This window comes from Apostichopus japonicus, chromosome 18, assembly GCF_037975245.1.
Source record: "Apostichopus japonicus isolate 1M-3 chromosome 18, ASM3797524v1, whole genome shotgun sequence".
In the NCBI taxonomy this organism is placed as follows: Eukaryota; Metazoa; Echinodermata; class Holothuroidea; order Aspidochirotida; family Stichopodidae; genus Apostichopus; species Apostichopus japonicus.
Window position 1 is genome coordinate 13,930,649 of NC_092578.1, and position 13,573 is coordinate 13,944,221.

The 13,573-nt window shown below is 39.0% G+C and overlaps 1 protein-coding gene and 1 long non-coding RNA gene across 4 annotated transcripts in view; one reads left to right on the forward strand and one right to left on the reverse strand.

Annotated features, from left to right (window-relative positions):
- LOC139958372 (uncharacterized) overlaps nt 1-12,975 on the reverse strand; it is a 17,966-nt gene extending 4,991 nt beyond the window's left edge. For both annotated transcript variants that reach the window (XM_071955385.1, XM_071955386.1), the window contains exons 1-5: nt 12,818-12,975; nt 7,087-7,165; nt 6,511-6,638; nt 3,803-3,861; nt 2,172-2,283 (exon numbers count right to left, since the gene is read on the reverse strand). In XM_071955385.1, coding sequence (XP_071811486.1) covers nt 2,172-2,283; nt 3,803-3,861; nt 6,511-6,638; nt 7,087-7,165; nt 12,818-12,967 — 528 coding nt within the window. In that variant the 5' untranslated portion in view covers nt 12,968-12,975. The remainder of the gene's footprint in view (nt 1-2,171; nt 2,284-3,802; nt 3,862-6,510; nt 6,639-7,086; nt 7,166-12,817) is intronic.
- LOC139958375 (uncharacterized) lies at nt 7,853-12,646 on the forward strand. Of its 2 annotated transcripts, XR_011789774.1 has the most exons (4): nt 7,853-8,688; nt 9,557-9,791; nt 10,687-10,839; nt 11,722-12,646. It is a non-coding gene; the product is annotated as an uncharacterized lncRNA (long non-coding RNA). The 2 variants fall into 2 exon arrangements; XR_011789773.1 differs by having other exon boundaries at nt 7,853-9,791.
- Nucleotides 12,976-13,573: the final 598 nt, after the last annotated feature.

Sequence of the window (13,573 nt, forward strand, 5' to 3'; positions counted from 1 at the left end):
ACAAAATTTAGTGACAGGAAGCAAAACTAGGATGGAAATGTTGCACAAGAGTTGAAGGACAGGGAGAGATCCACGTACCTAGTGTTAAGTACACTTGACTTGGCTTTTGGAGAATATGTTGACATTACATGACCTTTGAACTCCACCAAATTCAACAGCGTTCTTGTACTCACTACAAACATCTACATATCAAATATGAAGTTCAAGCAAGTAGTCCTTCTTGAGCTATCTTGTTTACATGGTTTTGGAGTCTGACCTCTATCGACCTTGATCATTGATCTCCACCAATTTCGATAAGGTTCTTGTACCAACCCACATACTAAAGAACAATTCCAGTCATAATTCAATTTTAGAGTTATTGTATTTGCAAACGGTGTCATATACACCCACCCACACAAAGGTGTGTTTAACCACGCGGACTGAGGACCCAATTAGCTTTTCCATTGTTCAATTTCCAAGTTCCCAAACCTTATAACAATATTACACCGTAAAATTAGAATTCTAGTGCGGGGCTGGTAATTCTTTTCAAGTGATGCCTGAGGACTGGGAATTCCCCTGATCAAGCCCTCAGTAAGAATACAAAACCAGCTTTTGGCAATGAAATCAAAACATGCAAAATTAACAGTTGTTTATGGTACAAGAAGGAAAGATATTTCAGTCTGAACCAGTGAACCTACATAGTGGATAGTACATTCCTTGCCACACAATTTGCTCAAAATTACACATAAACTATCTGACTACTGTAGAGCAAGTGAGTTCAATTTGTCCAAGAATTAAGTGAGAACTAGAAAAGATAATAAGATTTCCCACTTTTATTTGTAGCACCCTCTTGTGGGCATTGACCATTTCATTCACTGGTAAGGATTTTACAGTATAGAATGTTTATCCCAAAAGGCTTCAATATCCAGAAAGACCAGGCTTCCTTGATGTGAAATATAGACCACACAGATGTATGAATTAAAGGACAATTCTTTTACCAATTTTGCAGCTAGCCAATCATCTCTGCCACATTGCAACCATCCATTTAATCATTGTTATTAATGAAGGTGAGGTCATTGTTTAGAGACTGTGAAATATTGCACAACTTAATACTGCCAAAGCAAAATCATCTAGTATTTATCATACAGCAAATGGCCAATTTTGTGACTATTTGGGATAACCTGTTGACCCCTTGAAGGGTCTGTGTGTGAGTGTGTTAAAGCAAGACTATTGATTCTTTAAAGCAGATTTCATTTCCTGTATGACTGTTTTATCTTGTTGAAGACTTGTTGAGCCCCTTCACAAAACTAAACTGACTTGAATTTAACTCAACTATGTTCACCAAAACAAAATCATAGCAATGGAGAATTCACAGATTAATGGAAGCCTTAATTTGAAGTTATCATGTTTAAAAGGTTTCAGACTTTGACACCTGCTGACCTCATTTGACCTTTGACATTTCACAAGGGTTCTTGCACTCACCAAGCTGGATCTCCATACTAAGTATGAAACTCATGAAAGAATTACTTCTTGAGTTATCGTTTTAACAACATTTTCAGACTTTTGACATAAATGTTGACCTCAAATGAACTTTGACCTCCACCAATTTGAAACGGGTTCCTCTACTAGATATGGGACATCAACATACCAAGTATGACATTTATCAAAGCTTCTGTAATAGAGATATCAAGTTTGCAATGTTTCCACAGTGTGACCGCTGGAGATCTAGTTTGACCTTTGATCTCAGCCAAAAACAATAGCAACAGAGATATCAATATGGTGCATCTACATACAAAGTTTGAAGTACATCCAACTTTAGAATATTGAGTTTCATGTTTACAAGCAAAGTGTCACACACACATACTACACTGCATACTTTCAGCAAGGAAACAAAAACCAGTTGTCAACAGGAAATAGCCATTGTGTGAGATAATCAGTTGCAGGGGGCTGTTGTATTAAGTACTAAGGATCTTTCCAACCATTGGAAACTTAGGTCAGGTCAGGTCTAAAACAACGGAAACGGAAAGTGATAAAGGATGCGACAGAATATGTCAGCAAACCTACCTCTCTCCCCCTCCCACCTCTCCCCCCTCCCACCTTACCCCCCTCCCCTCCCACCTCCCTTCTCCATCTCCCATGACCTTAGAGATCCTCAAATTGAACATTTTACTTGTATTTGTTCACCCACTTACCTTTTTAATAATGTCCTTTCTAATCATGGTTTCTTTAGTTGTCCTTGGACAACCCATTGCGGCAAAATGAGCCCATATTTTGTCTGAAGCAGATGCAAAGTCTGTAGCTGTCCTATTAAAGGAAACAACCAGAAAACGAAACATTTAGTGATTATGCGATGCTTATAAACATATTCATAGTGTGGTAAACTATACATGTTAATATGTTCATGAACTTGTGCACAAACTAAATGAAGAGGATTATCTATTGACTAATGCAGCAACATATAAAGTAAGGTATCAGGAATCAGTTATTATGTTGACAAAGCATCAACATTTAATTCACTGATAAGGATTTGACAGTATAGAATTTTTTATGTCAATTCCTATGTGAAAATTAATGTGGAAACATAGATTGTATGAATTTGCTGTTACCAATTTGAGCTTGCAAATCCCTTCAAGATTTGTTATTTTAGACTGAGAGCTCTACATGACTTTTGCAAATGCACTGTGAAATATTTTGACAACCTACAAGTCATATGGTATAAATCACAAAACAAAATTGCCTATTTGAGAGCAATTGAGACTTATATACCTTTAGACCCATGAGCCAAGTTTGAGATAACATGTTGACCCCTTGAAGCTCAGAGGGTGAAACTGGATAACTGCCACTTGTGCTTAACTAACACTACATATCAACTTTCCTGCAATTTTCCTGGAAGACTGTATGTTCTGTTAAAGACATATAGAGCCTCTTCACAAACTTAACGGAAATGAATTTGACAAAACTATGTTCACCAAAAGAAAATCATAGCATTTGATAATTGACAGATTTATTGTAGCTTTAATTTTAGAGATTCGCAGTATGACATTGAAACAGCTTGTTGATCTCGAGATATCATGTTTACAATCTTTTCACTGATATAACACTCTAGCCACGCCCATTCATAAATAATAACGAGAAGGAATTTTTTTATTAATGACAATGTACATATCATCAACTGACATCACCATACCAAGTATGAACTAAAATAGGATATACAATTGAAGAGATATAGCCATTAAAAATTTTTTACATTATGCCGCGCCATCTCATCAATATGCATGAGATGGGAACCACAAACATTAGAGCACATCTACACACATGGGACATCTACCTACCATGACCTAACTCAACTTGAGCTTCTTGAGATATAGTGTTTAGAAGCTAGCCATCACAGCTGAGTATTACACGCACACACACTCACACGCCATCACAATTTGCCAAGGTTACTGAGCCTTCCGCATCGTAACCAAAAATGATAAGAGTGTCATTTCATTATTCTCATCATCATTTAAAATTAAATAGAAACTGGAAAATCTGTAACTCTAACAGTGAAGGTTCAAAAGTTCTTGGTTTTCAGTACTAGCAATTAAATCTGCTAAAAATATCCAGAGTGGTAACAAGTAGAAGTTCATCAGGAAATATTTGAGTGCTAAAAATTTGTGTGAATTGGCTTTGATGGTCTTCTCTGAATTGTAAAATGTAAAACCAGACTCTCATTGTTAACCGTTCACTGTATGACGCTTACACTTTGGCCGACCAGTTTCTAAAAACACTGTCATGTACGTTCTATAATCCTGAGGTTCTAACGTGTTGGACTCAGGCCTACCTTCCTTCTGCATCTGGGAGCTCGGGCTGGGCACCACTTTGCAAAAGCATCATCACCACCTGCAAAGGATTGTTTAAAAAAAAACACACAGAATGTACACAAAATGTTTTTTGTTTTTTTCTATCTTTACAAATTGTATACTGAAGGAGCAAGCGCACATGCTAGAGTGAAATTGTCTGTGGGAAGAAGGAGAAATACAGCAACTGTAATGAAACGGTTGATTGCAATTTTTGTCCATACTAACAAATTCCACTTGCCACTGGTCAGTTTGACTGAAGAGCCAGATAAAAGCCAGATAATGGTCACCAATGGTCACACTGCAGGAAACATTTTACTACCATTCTGGAACTAGTTATGTACACTGAGACCTTTGATCATCTTTATTTTAATACTCAATTGGCTGGGAATAATGTGCAGGACCAGAGCCTATAAGCAAAAATACTATTGATAAACTTCTAGCAATATCTAGCGTGCATAACTTTGACGCTAATACTGATGACCTTAAACTAGGCAATGTAGGAAAGCTATGACACATGCCAATTAGGTGACCGTTTGTGAGGCACACATCAACTAGTGTCCACATTTCTCTATACAAAGCAGGCTGACACTGGAAAAAAATATATATCTCCAATCAAATTGTACAAGACCTCACAGTAAGTGTCTATATTATATAATTGAAATTAGTTGGAAATTAAATTAGGGAATTTCTTAAGGTATTAATAAAAAAAAACTTGTAAATGTTAAATTGTAAACATCTCCATGACATGAAATTCATGAATGCAATCATGTAAAGATTTAATTCTTGTTATTCGGATGGAAGTAAGTTATAAAAGCAGCCAGTTTGGAATGAGTCAAGATTCGAGGTCACTAAATTTCAAACATAAAGTGGCATGGAGAAGTTTTGCCTCTGTACAGATAAACCAGAAAATCACTGGCAGTGCCTTGACTCGACCGCAAATAGAAATGACTCGTTGATACAACTCTGCAGACGACTGGATAAAGCGCTCATTCTGACAACATTGCAAGTAACTAACCATTTCTTTCTTGCTTGTTATTTGTGTAACTGTATGTTGAATGGGGAGGGGATGGATGGAGGGAGAGAGAGAGAGATGTTACATCACAAACATACTGAAGCGAACCGCGGATGGCGGGGGAAATTGCTGGATTTGGGGTCCTTCGCTTCGAACTCATAAGTTATCAATGAGGATGCAAGAGTGTTCTTGCGTTGAAACAACGGCTGACGATTTATTGCAAAACTCTAACAATATGACTCTTACAAAATGAAAATATACAAATGAACAAATCATGTTACATGACAGTATTAAATGGCTCAATAAACTTAAATGGCTTAAAGGACTCTTAACTCTTAATAAAACTATCCTGACTTGAGGAAGAATCTATGCTTGAAACTACGAAATATCCATCTCGCATTACAATTAAAGAATGAATAATATTACTTCACAGAAGAGTAATATTAATACAACACAACAGTGGAATGGCTCTGTACTCGTACAATATTGTATAAAAATGTATAAATAATAATGTAAAATGAACATTATGAAATAATCTGCATATGAATAATACAATATGTTTGCCAACAGGCGAGGAATTTTAACACCTTCGTAATGGTCAGCCTAGGGCAACACATGCCAGCTGCAACACATTATAGGCCTTTTCACCTAAACTGTTCCTAGACAGCAGGAATTTTCACCTCCTGAACCCACAAACTCTCAAGAGACTTGTCACTCTATAGCTATCCAAAAAGGCTAAGATTAAAGGACAAGCTCTGAGACAACTCTATAAGTAACAAACAGTAACAATATGTTCAAAATACAAAATACAGTATACGCTGTTTACACTGCGAGCAGTACAATACTGAAATACGGGTACAATAAATAATCTTTCAATACAACTGAACTGTCAATTCTACAGTATAAAAGTACGCAATACTACACACGTGCTTCACGATACACAAGACACGCTATTAACCCGTAGGACCAAGGTCCAAATACACAACCTAACATGTGTACTCTGTACGGTCAAGTACAACCTAGCCAAACACTTAAAATCTGATTCTATTAATTAACAATAAGGGTACGTACGGCATTTAACAATAATAATATGTATTACTTAATCTCTTACTACACTGAAGTCAACTCGCTCGCGATAAGGAAGAAGAAGACTCTACACTCGCGGTAAAGGAGATCGCGGACATCGAGACTCCATCAACGCTAGCTCGCTATATACTGTAGTAGGTCTGCCATCTTGAGAAACCAGTGGCTTCAAGCCAGAAGCCGAACCATCCAAAAACCTGAGACATCCTGCCTCTAAGAAGGGTGACATCTCCTCACGGACTCCAGATAGTAAAGATGTAGGTAAATTTGGGCTATTGACGACCCGAGATTAAGGAATATTATGAAGATATGAAAGGGATAACAAGGCGAACCCCGGAGCTCTGCAGGGACGATGCTGCCATTAAAACGACGTATACAGAACTGAAGAAATACACACGTGCAACAACTAACGCTAAAAACTGACGTTACGAACTATTACATAATACACGTAAATACTGAACGGGTGCATACAACAAAATTTCACTTCACTACAATACCAAAAAGTTTGAGAGTTTTAACGATGATGCATGTGTATCTAATCTCATCAGATGGTTAAGACTGAAATATTAAATATACAAAAAGATTGGAGTGTACCTTGCCATGTTCTTGAAATGCAGCTGCATGTAGTGGAGTCCACAATGTATTTTTATTCTGGTAATTGATATCCAATGACTCATTCTGTAGCAATGTTTTCACTACATCTGGAAATCCCCAAAATGATGCTGAATTAAAAAAAAAGTAAAGTAAAACAAGAAATATTAAAGGTGGGATCATGAGTAAGCGATAGTCATGCTATCTTTTAAGTGCTTATGAGGTGTCACCTTAAAATTCTGCAGCTTTGAAGAGCAAGGTAAGCTTCATGAGCAAAATGAAACATGTCATCAGAATGTGGTCTGATGACTTTTTGGATGATCTAGATATGATTGCGAACTTCACTTTTTTTAGCAGCAACTTTGATATGATGAATTCTACGGTTTAGCATATATGGAGGAATACTTGAAACGTCTACAAAGGGGAAGAAGGTCATTTCTTAAGCTGTTTGTGTGAACATTTTGTATCACATTTTGTGATGCGATACTGGTTAAATCATACCCTGGACCACCTATCTAGAGTTATCACAAGTAGGTTAATCATGACGGTTAGCTTCACCTCTCCTGATGACCGACATACCTATGTAGAGCTGACTCTGTAACACTTCGGATGGATTTCCTTTGACCTCAACAGTTTCAGTTAAGAATTTTTCCACCAACTGCAAGAAAAGAAAGTAAATGTATATATGGGATATGAACTGGAGCAAAACTTAGCTTTAGTCAAATGCAGTATCCTCGTAATTTTCTCAACTAGGTTATCTTACTACAGATAAGGCTTTTTGGAATGGATATTTATGCCATACATAATCTTAGCAGACACACCTGCAATATAAACAGCCTATATCATTTTTTTGGGGGTATATTTTGCTCCAGGGTGGAGTGGACGGTGGACACTACACTGATGACTATCCACACTCACCAGATTTTCCTTCCTCGTTACCCTTTGCATTCATATTTCTCATTCACCTCTATTACTACAGTATTGAACTTTCATGTTACACCTCTGTGCAGTTTATTTCCTCAGCCCATTCATCTCCATCCCTCTACTGTATGCTTTTACATCCTGACCTATAAATGATAGGCTAGTTCTCCTAGTTCTAACTTTGATGGAGCTAGGCCTATGACTTTGTTTGGCGGGAAGATTGCATTATGCCTACAGTAGTATCAACTTAGATTTTTATGGCTAATGAATTTCAACGTTTCTCTTTATGCTTCTGAAACTTTTTTTTTATAAATCCATCCCTCCATCCAGTCTAGCACTTCATCCAGCCTACCGCCCACCCCTACATCAAGGTGGCATACTCCTATTAGCCTCTATATCAATCCGCAGCAAATGTTCTCCTTCAGGAAAAGTGCCAATTAGGAACAGGAGAACAAATTTTTTGCTATGTTATCAATTAGGATGTGCTTTTTTGTGGCTTTGATGTTAAAGAACATGAATGGAAGCACATGTGGTTAAAAAATTGGGTCAATTGAGGCAATTTTAGACCCCTTTAGGCCTCCAAGGAGCAGCGTAGGAAATTTGTTTACCATTGAGTGGAGAGGTTTGTTTACAAGTGACGAAAAGTTCCGGCTCTCGTAGCAAAAAATCTACATGGTCATGGTACGGAAAATTGAAGGTGCCATGAAAGGCCAACTTGTCAGCTATCCAGTGATGGGTAGCGTTTAGCAAGTGAAAACTTCTATCTAGGCTTAGAGAAGACATTACTTTTGTGATTTAGTGTGTAAGTCAATGGGGCTTTTAATGGGCGTATGCTACCTTAAGCAAAAATGTGAAAATTGCCGTTTCAGACTCTATGAGCGTTATTTATAGCTGAAGGGGTCGGGTATGATGTGTAACGATGAAATATGACAAAACGTCTAAAAATTTTACGCTTGAGCGATTTCTGGGTCCAATTTTGCGAAATGTCATCAAAATATCGAAAAATGGCATGAGATTGCCGAGGAAATAATAAATTGGTACATCAATGTGCTCCAAAATGCACTGGTGAGTAATGGTTAGACTTGAAGAACATCTGCAAGGCTTGTATAGGCTACTGTACCACCTGTGCATGTTGTTATGAGCTGTCTGCTACTGAGATGTGTATAGTAGTTAAAGTAAAGGCTGGTATAAGGAGCCACTAATTTCGATGTTAGGCAATAGAGAACAACTAAAACCTGACGGACTGAAGTTGTACATACGGTGAGTAGCATATACTTTTAAACAGTGTAACAAGCAGAGCAAAAGTGACATTCAGAATTTGAACAGCATATACACTAGTCTTCCATGTGGCTTAAGAATCAGCTGCACTGTGCTTAGGCTGCATTGAGATTAAACATAGGCCCTGTATACAGTACTGGCAATATCCTAACTTCTCTACAATGACAGACCAAGATTGGATGGCATGGGCTGATGGCATTAATGAAAAGATGGCCAAACATACAGCAAGTGGCACAAGGGGATGCAGAATGTGGACAGGTGCCTACACCATCAGTAAGCCAGGGGCCCCAGCATATGGCATTATCCGCACAATGCTACCCCTGGCAGCTAAGAGAAGAGCCATCAGAGTCCACATTCTGGCATATGCTCTTCAGAATATTTTGCAGAGAAAACTTGTTATAACTAGTAAATCATTTGACATCTCCCACATTTGCCACAATAGCCTATGTGTGGAGGTGTCACACCTCTCTGCAGAATCCCGCAGTATCAACAACAGCAGAAGGTCCTGCAAGTTTGATGGTGCTTGCCAGGGTCATGGTCATCACCCTGATTGCTTAGGGTTCCCTGAGTGAATGAGTGAGTGAGTGATACTGTTTTGGATTATCACTTGGTTTGATGATAACTTGCATCACTGATAATTATTGTCATCATCATCAGTGTCACATCCCCCCTTAGAATAACTGTGGTCATGTATCAGTTGATCTCTTTTATAACAACTGTGCTGGTTTATGTATTTCATTCTGCCATGTATCTTGTACTTTCTCTCTCTTAGTTGTGCTCTCCTCCTTCGGTAGGCTCTGCCTCTCTTCCGTAATTTATCATACTCTTGTTTTCTCTGCATCTGTTTCAGAGTCTGGATACATGGACTATTTTTGCTTAACTTTAACCCAGCAGCTTCCATCTTACTGGCTATGGATTCACCAGGCCCATTATTTGTGAGGTGTATGGCACTGTGGTCCCTGTACTGACTGTTACGTGCAAATGTGGTGCTATGTTTTGGATTAGTCACCTTGAAAGCGTTATTGACTGCTTCTGCTTTTTGAGTGGAAGTCTCAAAACGAGTGGACCATAATCGTTTGTAGCAGGTGCGTGTTTTAAGTAATTCGATAAGTTTTGCATTGTCACTGTTTGATATTATCAGAGAACCCTTTGCAGCATTTGGCATAAATGGAAATTTGTAGATTCTGCCCCTCTTACATACAAATGACTGCTTTGGGCAATCTGAATGATCTCCACTGTAGCACTTAGTAAGGCAGTCCATACATGTTGACAAAGCTTTTGCAACTTTGCAGTGGTCATATTGGTGCACTTTCCTGCAAGCAGTCACCTCTGCCTGTACACGGTAGGTCAAGTCCTCAGCAAATCGCTTTTGTATCAACCTCTTCTTCGTCACAGTCTTTGCAGGAAACATGTCAGAGGAGAATTCTGCTCCAGTGAGTGCTCTGCGTAGAGATCTGTTTAGATGCACCTGGTCTAAAAGGTTCTCTGTTTCAGACTGAATAGCTGCAGACATGATACTATTAAACCCTTTACATGCCTTGCCATCAGCATCAGTTGTGAGGCACTTGACCTTTACTGGGTTTTTACCTGCTAGTAATTTTGAAGCACAAATCTTTCCACCATTCTGTTCATCTCCGATATTGGCATCTTGCCTTAAATTTGCAGAACAGCCCTTATGGCCTGGGCATTGTACCTTTTGACCCCTTCTTCTTTTCATTTCACCCATTAGGCACAATTTGTTACTGTGATGGTAACCAATAACGAATTTGTCCATGGTGACATTCTCTACAATGACATCTCTGCATTGGCTTGCAGGAGCAAATGGAGTCTTACTCCTGGAGTTACGCAGAGGGTTATTATACTGCCGATCATATTCTGCAAAAATGGGAGAATCTCTTGAGAGGCCACGCAGTTGCAGTGTCTTCTTTATTATACCCCTCTTTTCAGCCATATCATTTACATTTATTTCTTTCATTACAGGTCCAAACTGATTGGCTGACTTTTGCAGTGTACTGATAGCAGGACAGGGAAGAGAGATGCTGCTGAGCAATCTACGAGCTGCTGTTGAACTGATGGAAGTCTGATGCAAGCCTAACTGCAATGCAATGTTTAGCTCTGAGGGATTCCTGCCAGGTTTGCTACTTTGGTTTAAAACTTTATAGAGGGGCAAGAGCTCACTTCTGTAGCTACAGAGAGTGCATCCAAACACAACCTTTGAGCCAAGTCCCACAAATTCCTCCATATCAGAAACAGATATGAGGAGCCCTGCACATCCATTGCTTGCCTCCATGTGAGCCATCATAGCACTATGATAGGCTCTTACTATGACTTGCAAATTCACTACCCTGTTGCCTGTAGATTCTGCAACACTAGCAGGAGCCATGTTATTAAGCTGGCCAACATGGTGCTTAGTAGGCCTTAGTAACATTGTTTGTTGGGACTGAGATGAAAATATCTCAGGTCCCTTGACAGGAGAGTTAACTACCCTCTCATACTCTTCCTTGCTGAGCCTTTTATATGCAGGTTTGCAAGAGGATATAGTTGCCACATCTGTATTAGAAGGGCTAGGCATATTACCAGTGCAATTGGCATCAGTTTCATCAGCTGTACAAGCTGTAAAACCGAACCTGTGACCTGGTTTAAAGGTTGTTGCACGCCTACGATACATGCCTTTCCTTCTACCCATTCTTTTAAGTAGTATTCCTATTTACTCCTTTAAAAATAAATAGTTTCCAGTGGCTAATTCAATAGTTTTGTTGGTTAGCAATTAGTGAAAGTCTAAGCAGTTGAATAGCTGTGCATAGACTGGTATCAAACAAGATTTACACTGAGAAACTAGTCAATATGATCGACTACAACGTATTTGGAACGTTGTTTGAACAGCGCCCTCACTTCAGATCTGTGCACAGTACACTGTTTTACTGAGCTTTTATGGCCCCAAAATCTGCTAAAATTCCTTTTAAAAATAGTGCCAAAGTAACAAGTACATTTTTCTCTTTTATCTCTGGGCCACAGCTATGTTCTAAAGTTTACTGGATGCTGGGATTGATGAAGATTTCAGAGGGAAGAAGAGAGGTTGGAAAGCAAAGTTTTGTCAAGTTTCCTGTCCCACAGGAACATTTCTCCCGCCTGGCGGGTTAAGTAGCACCAAACTGAGTTACTGTGCTTAAAACACATTCTATAAACCATAAAGCACCTTAGACATGCAGTACACAACATTCATGCTTATGGATGGCTTTTTATAAGACCAGGGAACATGCTAACCAGTGGAGACTTGCTTCCTTAATATTCAGTATTTCACTGTGCATTTGGCCTATACAATTTGTATGAGGCACAATATGAAGAGACACCAAATAGACAGATATAAACACAAATTGTCTAAGTTATGTATTTTCTGGTTTTCCAGACTTCTCAAACTGTCATTAAAAGAGGTTTAAAGTAGAGTTTAAAAATTTCAACTTTTACTTAAGGTGGCATACTCCTATTAGCCTCTATATCAATCCGCAGCAAATGTTCTCCTTCAGGAAAAGTGCCAATTAGGAACAGGAGAACAAATTTTTTGCTATGTTATCAATTAGGATGTGCTTTTTTGTGGCTTTGATGTTAAAGAACATGAATGGAAGCACATGTGGTTAAAAAATTGGGTCAATTGAGGCAATTTTAGACCCCTTTAGGCCTCCAAGGAGCAGCGTAGGAAATTTGTTTACCATTGAGTGGAGAGGTTTGTTTACAAGTGACGAAAAGTTCCGGCTCTCGTAGCAAAAAATCTACATGGTCATGGTACGGAAAATTGAAGGTGCCATGAAAGGCCAACTTGTCAGCTATCCAGTGATGGGTAGCGTTTAGCAAGTGAAAACTTCTATCTAGGCTTAGAGAAGACATTACTTTTGTGATTTAGTGTGTAAGTCAATGGGGCTTTTAATGGGCGTATGCTACCTCAAGCCTACAGAGTGTAGACCTAGGCTAGGCCTATCCTAAGCCTTATGTTATCTGTTATACTGCAGGCCTAGCCCTAACTTATTACTACTAGGCTAGCCAACCTAGCCTAGCAACATATTTTCTTTGGAAAGGTCAATCAGTATAAATTTGAACATAAAATCAATACCCTCACCTTCTCTTCACCCTTTTTAGCTATTGTTGACAACTCGGGTAGATTGATTTTTGCTGTTTTTATCTGGTTTTGGAGATCTTTTAGCACCGATGCACTTTCAACATTCGCGTCCATGGATTCGGCCATGGTAGGGCTAAATCTACTGTTCATGGAACGCAAAAAGGGCAAAAACTCATCACTCTGGTCCTGCGTAAGGTACGTTTACAGCAGGGTTTCCCTAACTTTATCCCCCACGAACCCCCTGTGGATGTCAGAGTTGTCCACGAACACCCAACTTTTCGAGACAGGATATGAGTTATTATTATACTATAATACGCGTAACAGTGCTTCGTAAAAGATCAAGTTCATAGTGTAATATTGTAATGGGAAAAATAAACAAGAGATGAACAAATATTTATTTGGAAACTTTTAGATCAGATCATGAATTGTATCACTCATCGATCACCGATCACACACGATGAGACGGATGCTCCTGTTTTTCCTCCCCGAGCCGTCTGATCCACAGAGCTGTCCTGGAGAGGGCCACCCTCATGTCGGAGCCGACGTCAAGGCGTGCCCGCAGCTTTGTTTTCATGACGACCAACTTTTGTACATTACTAAATTATATCAGGTGCGTATCCAGGGGGGGGGGGCGTTGGGGGCGCGCGCCCCCCGGGTAAGAAAAAGAGGAGAGAAAAAAAAGAGAAGAAAAAAGGAAAAAAGAGGGGAAAAAAGAGGAGGAGGAGAGGAAGGAAGGGAAAAGAAAAAGAAGAAAGA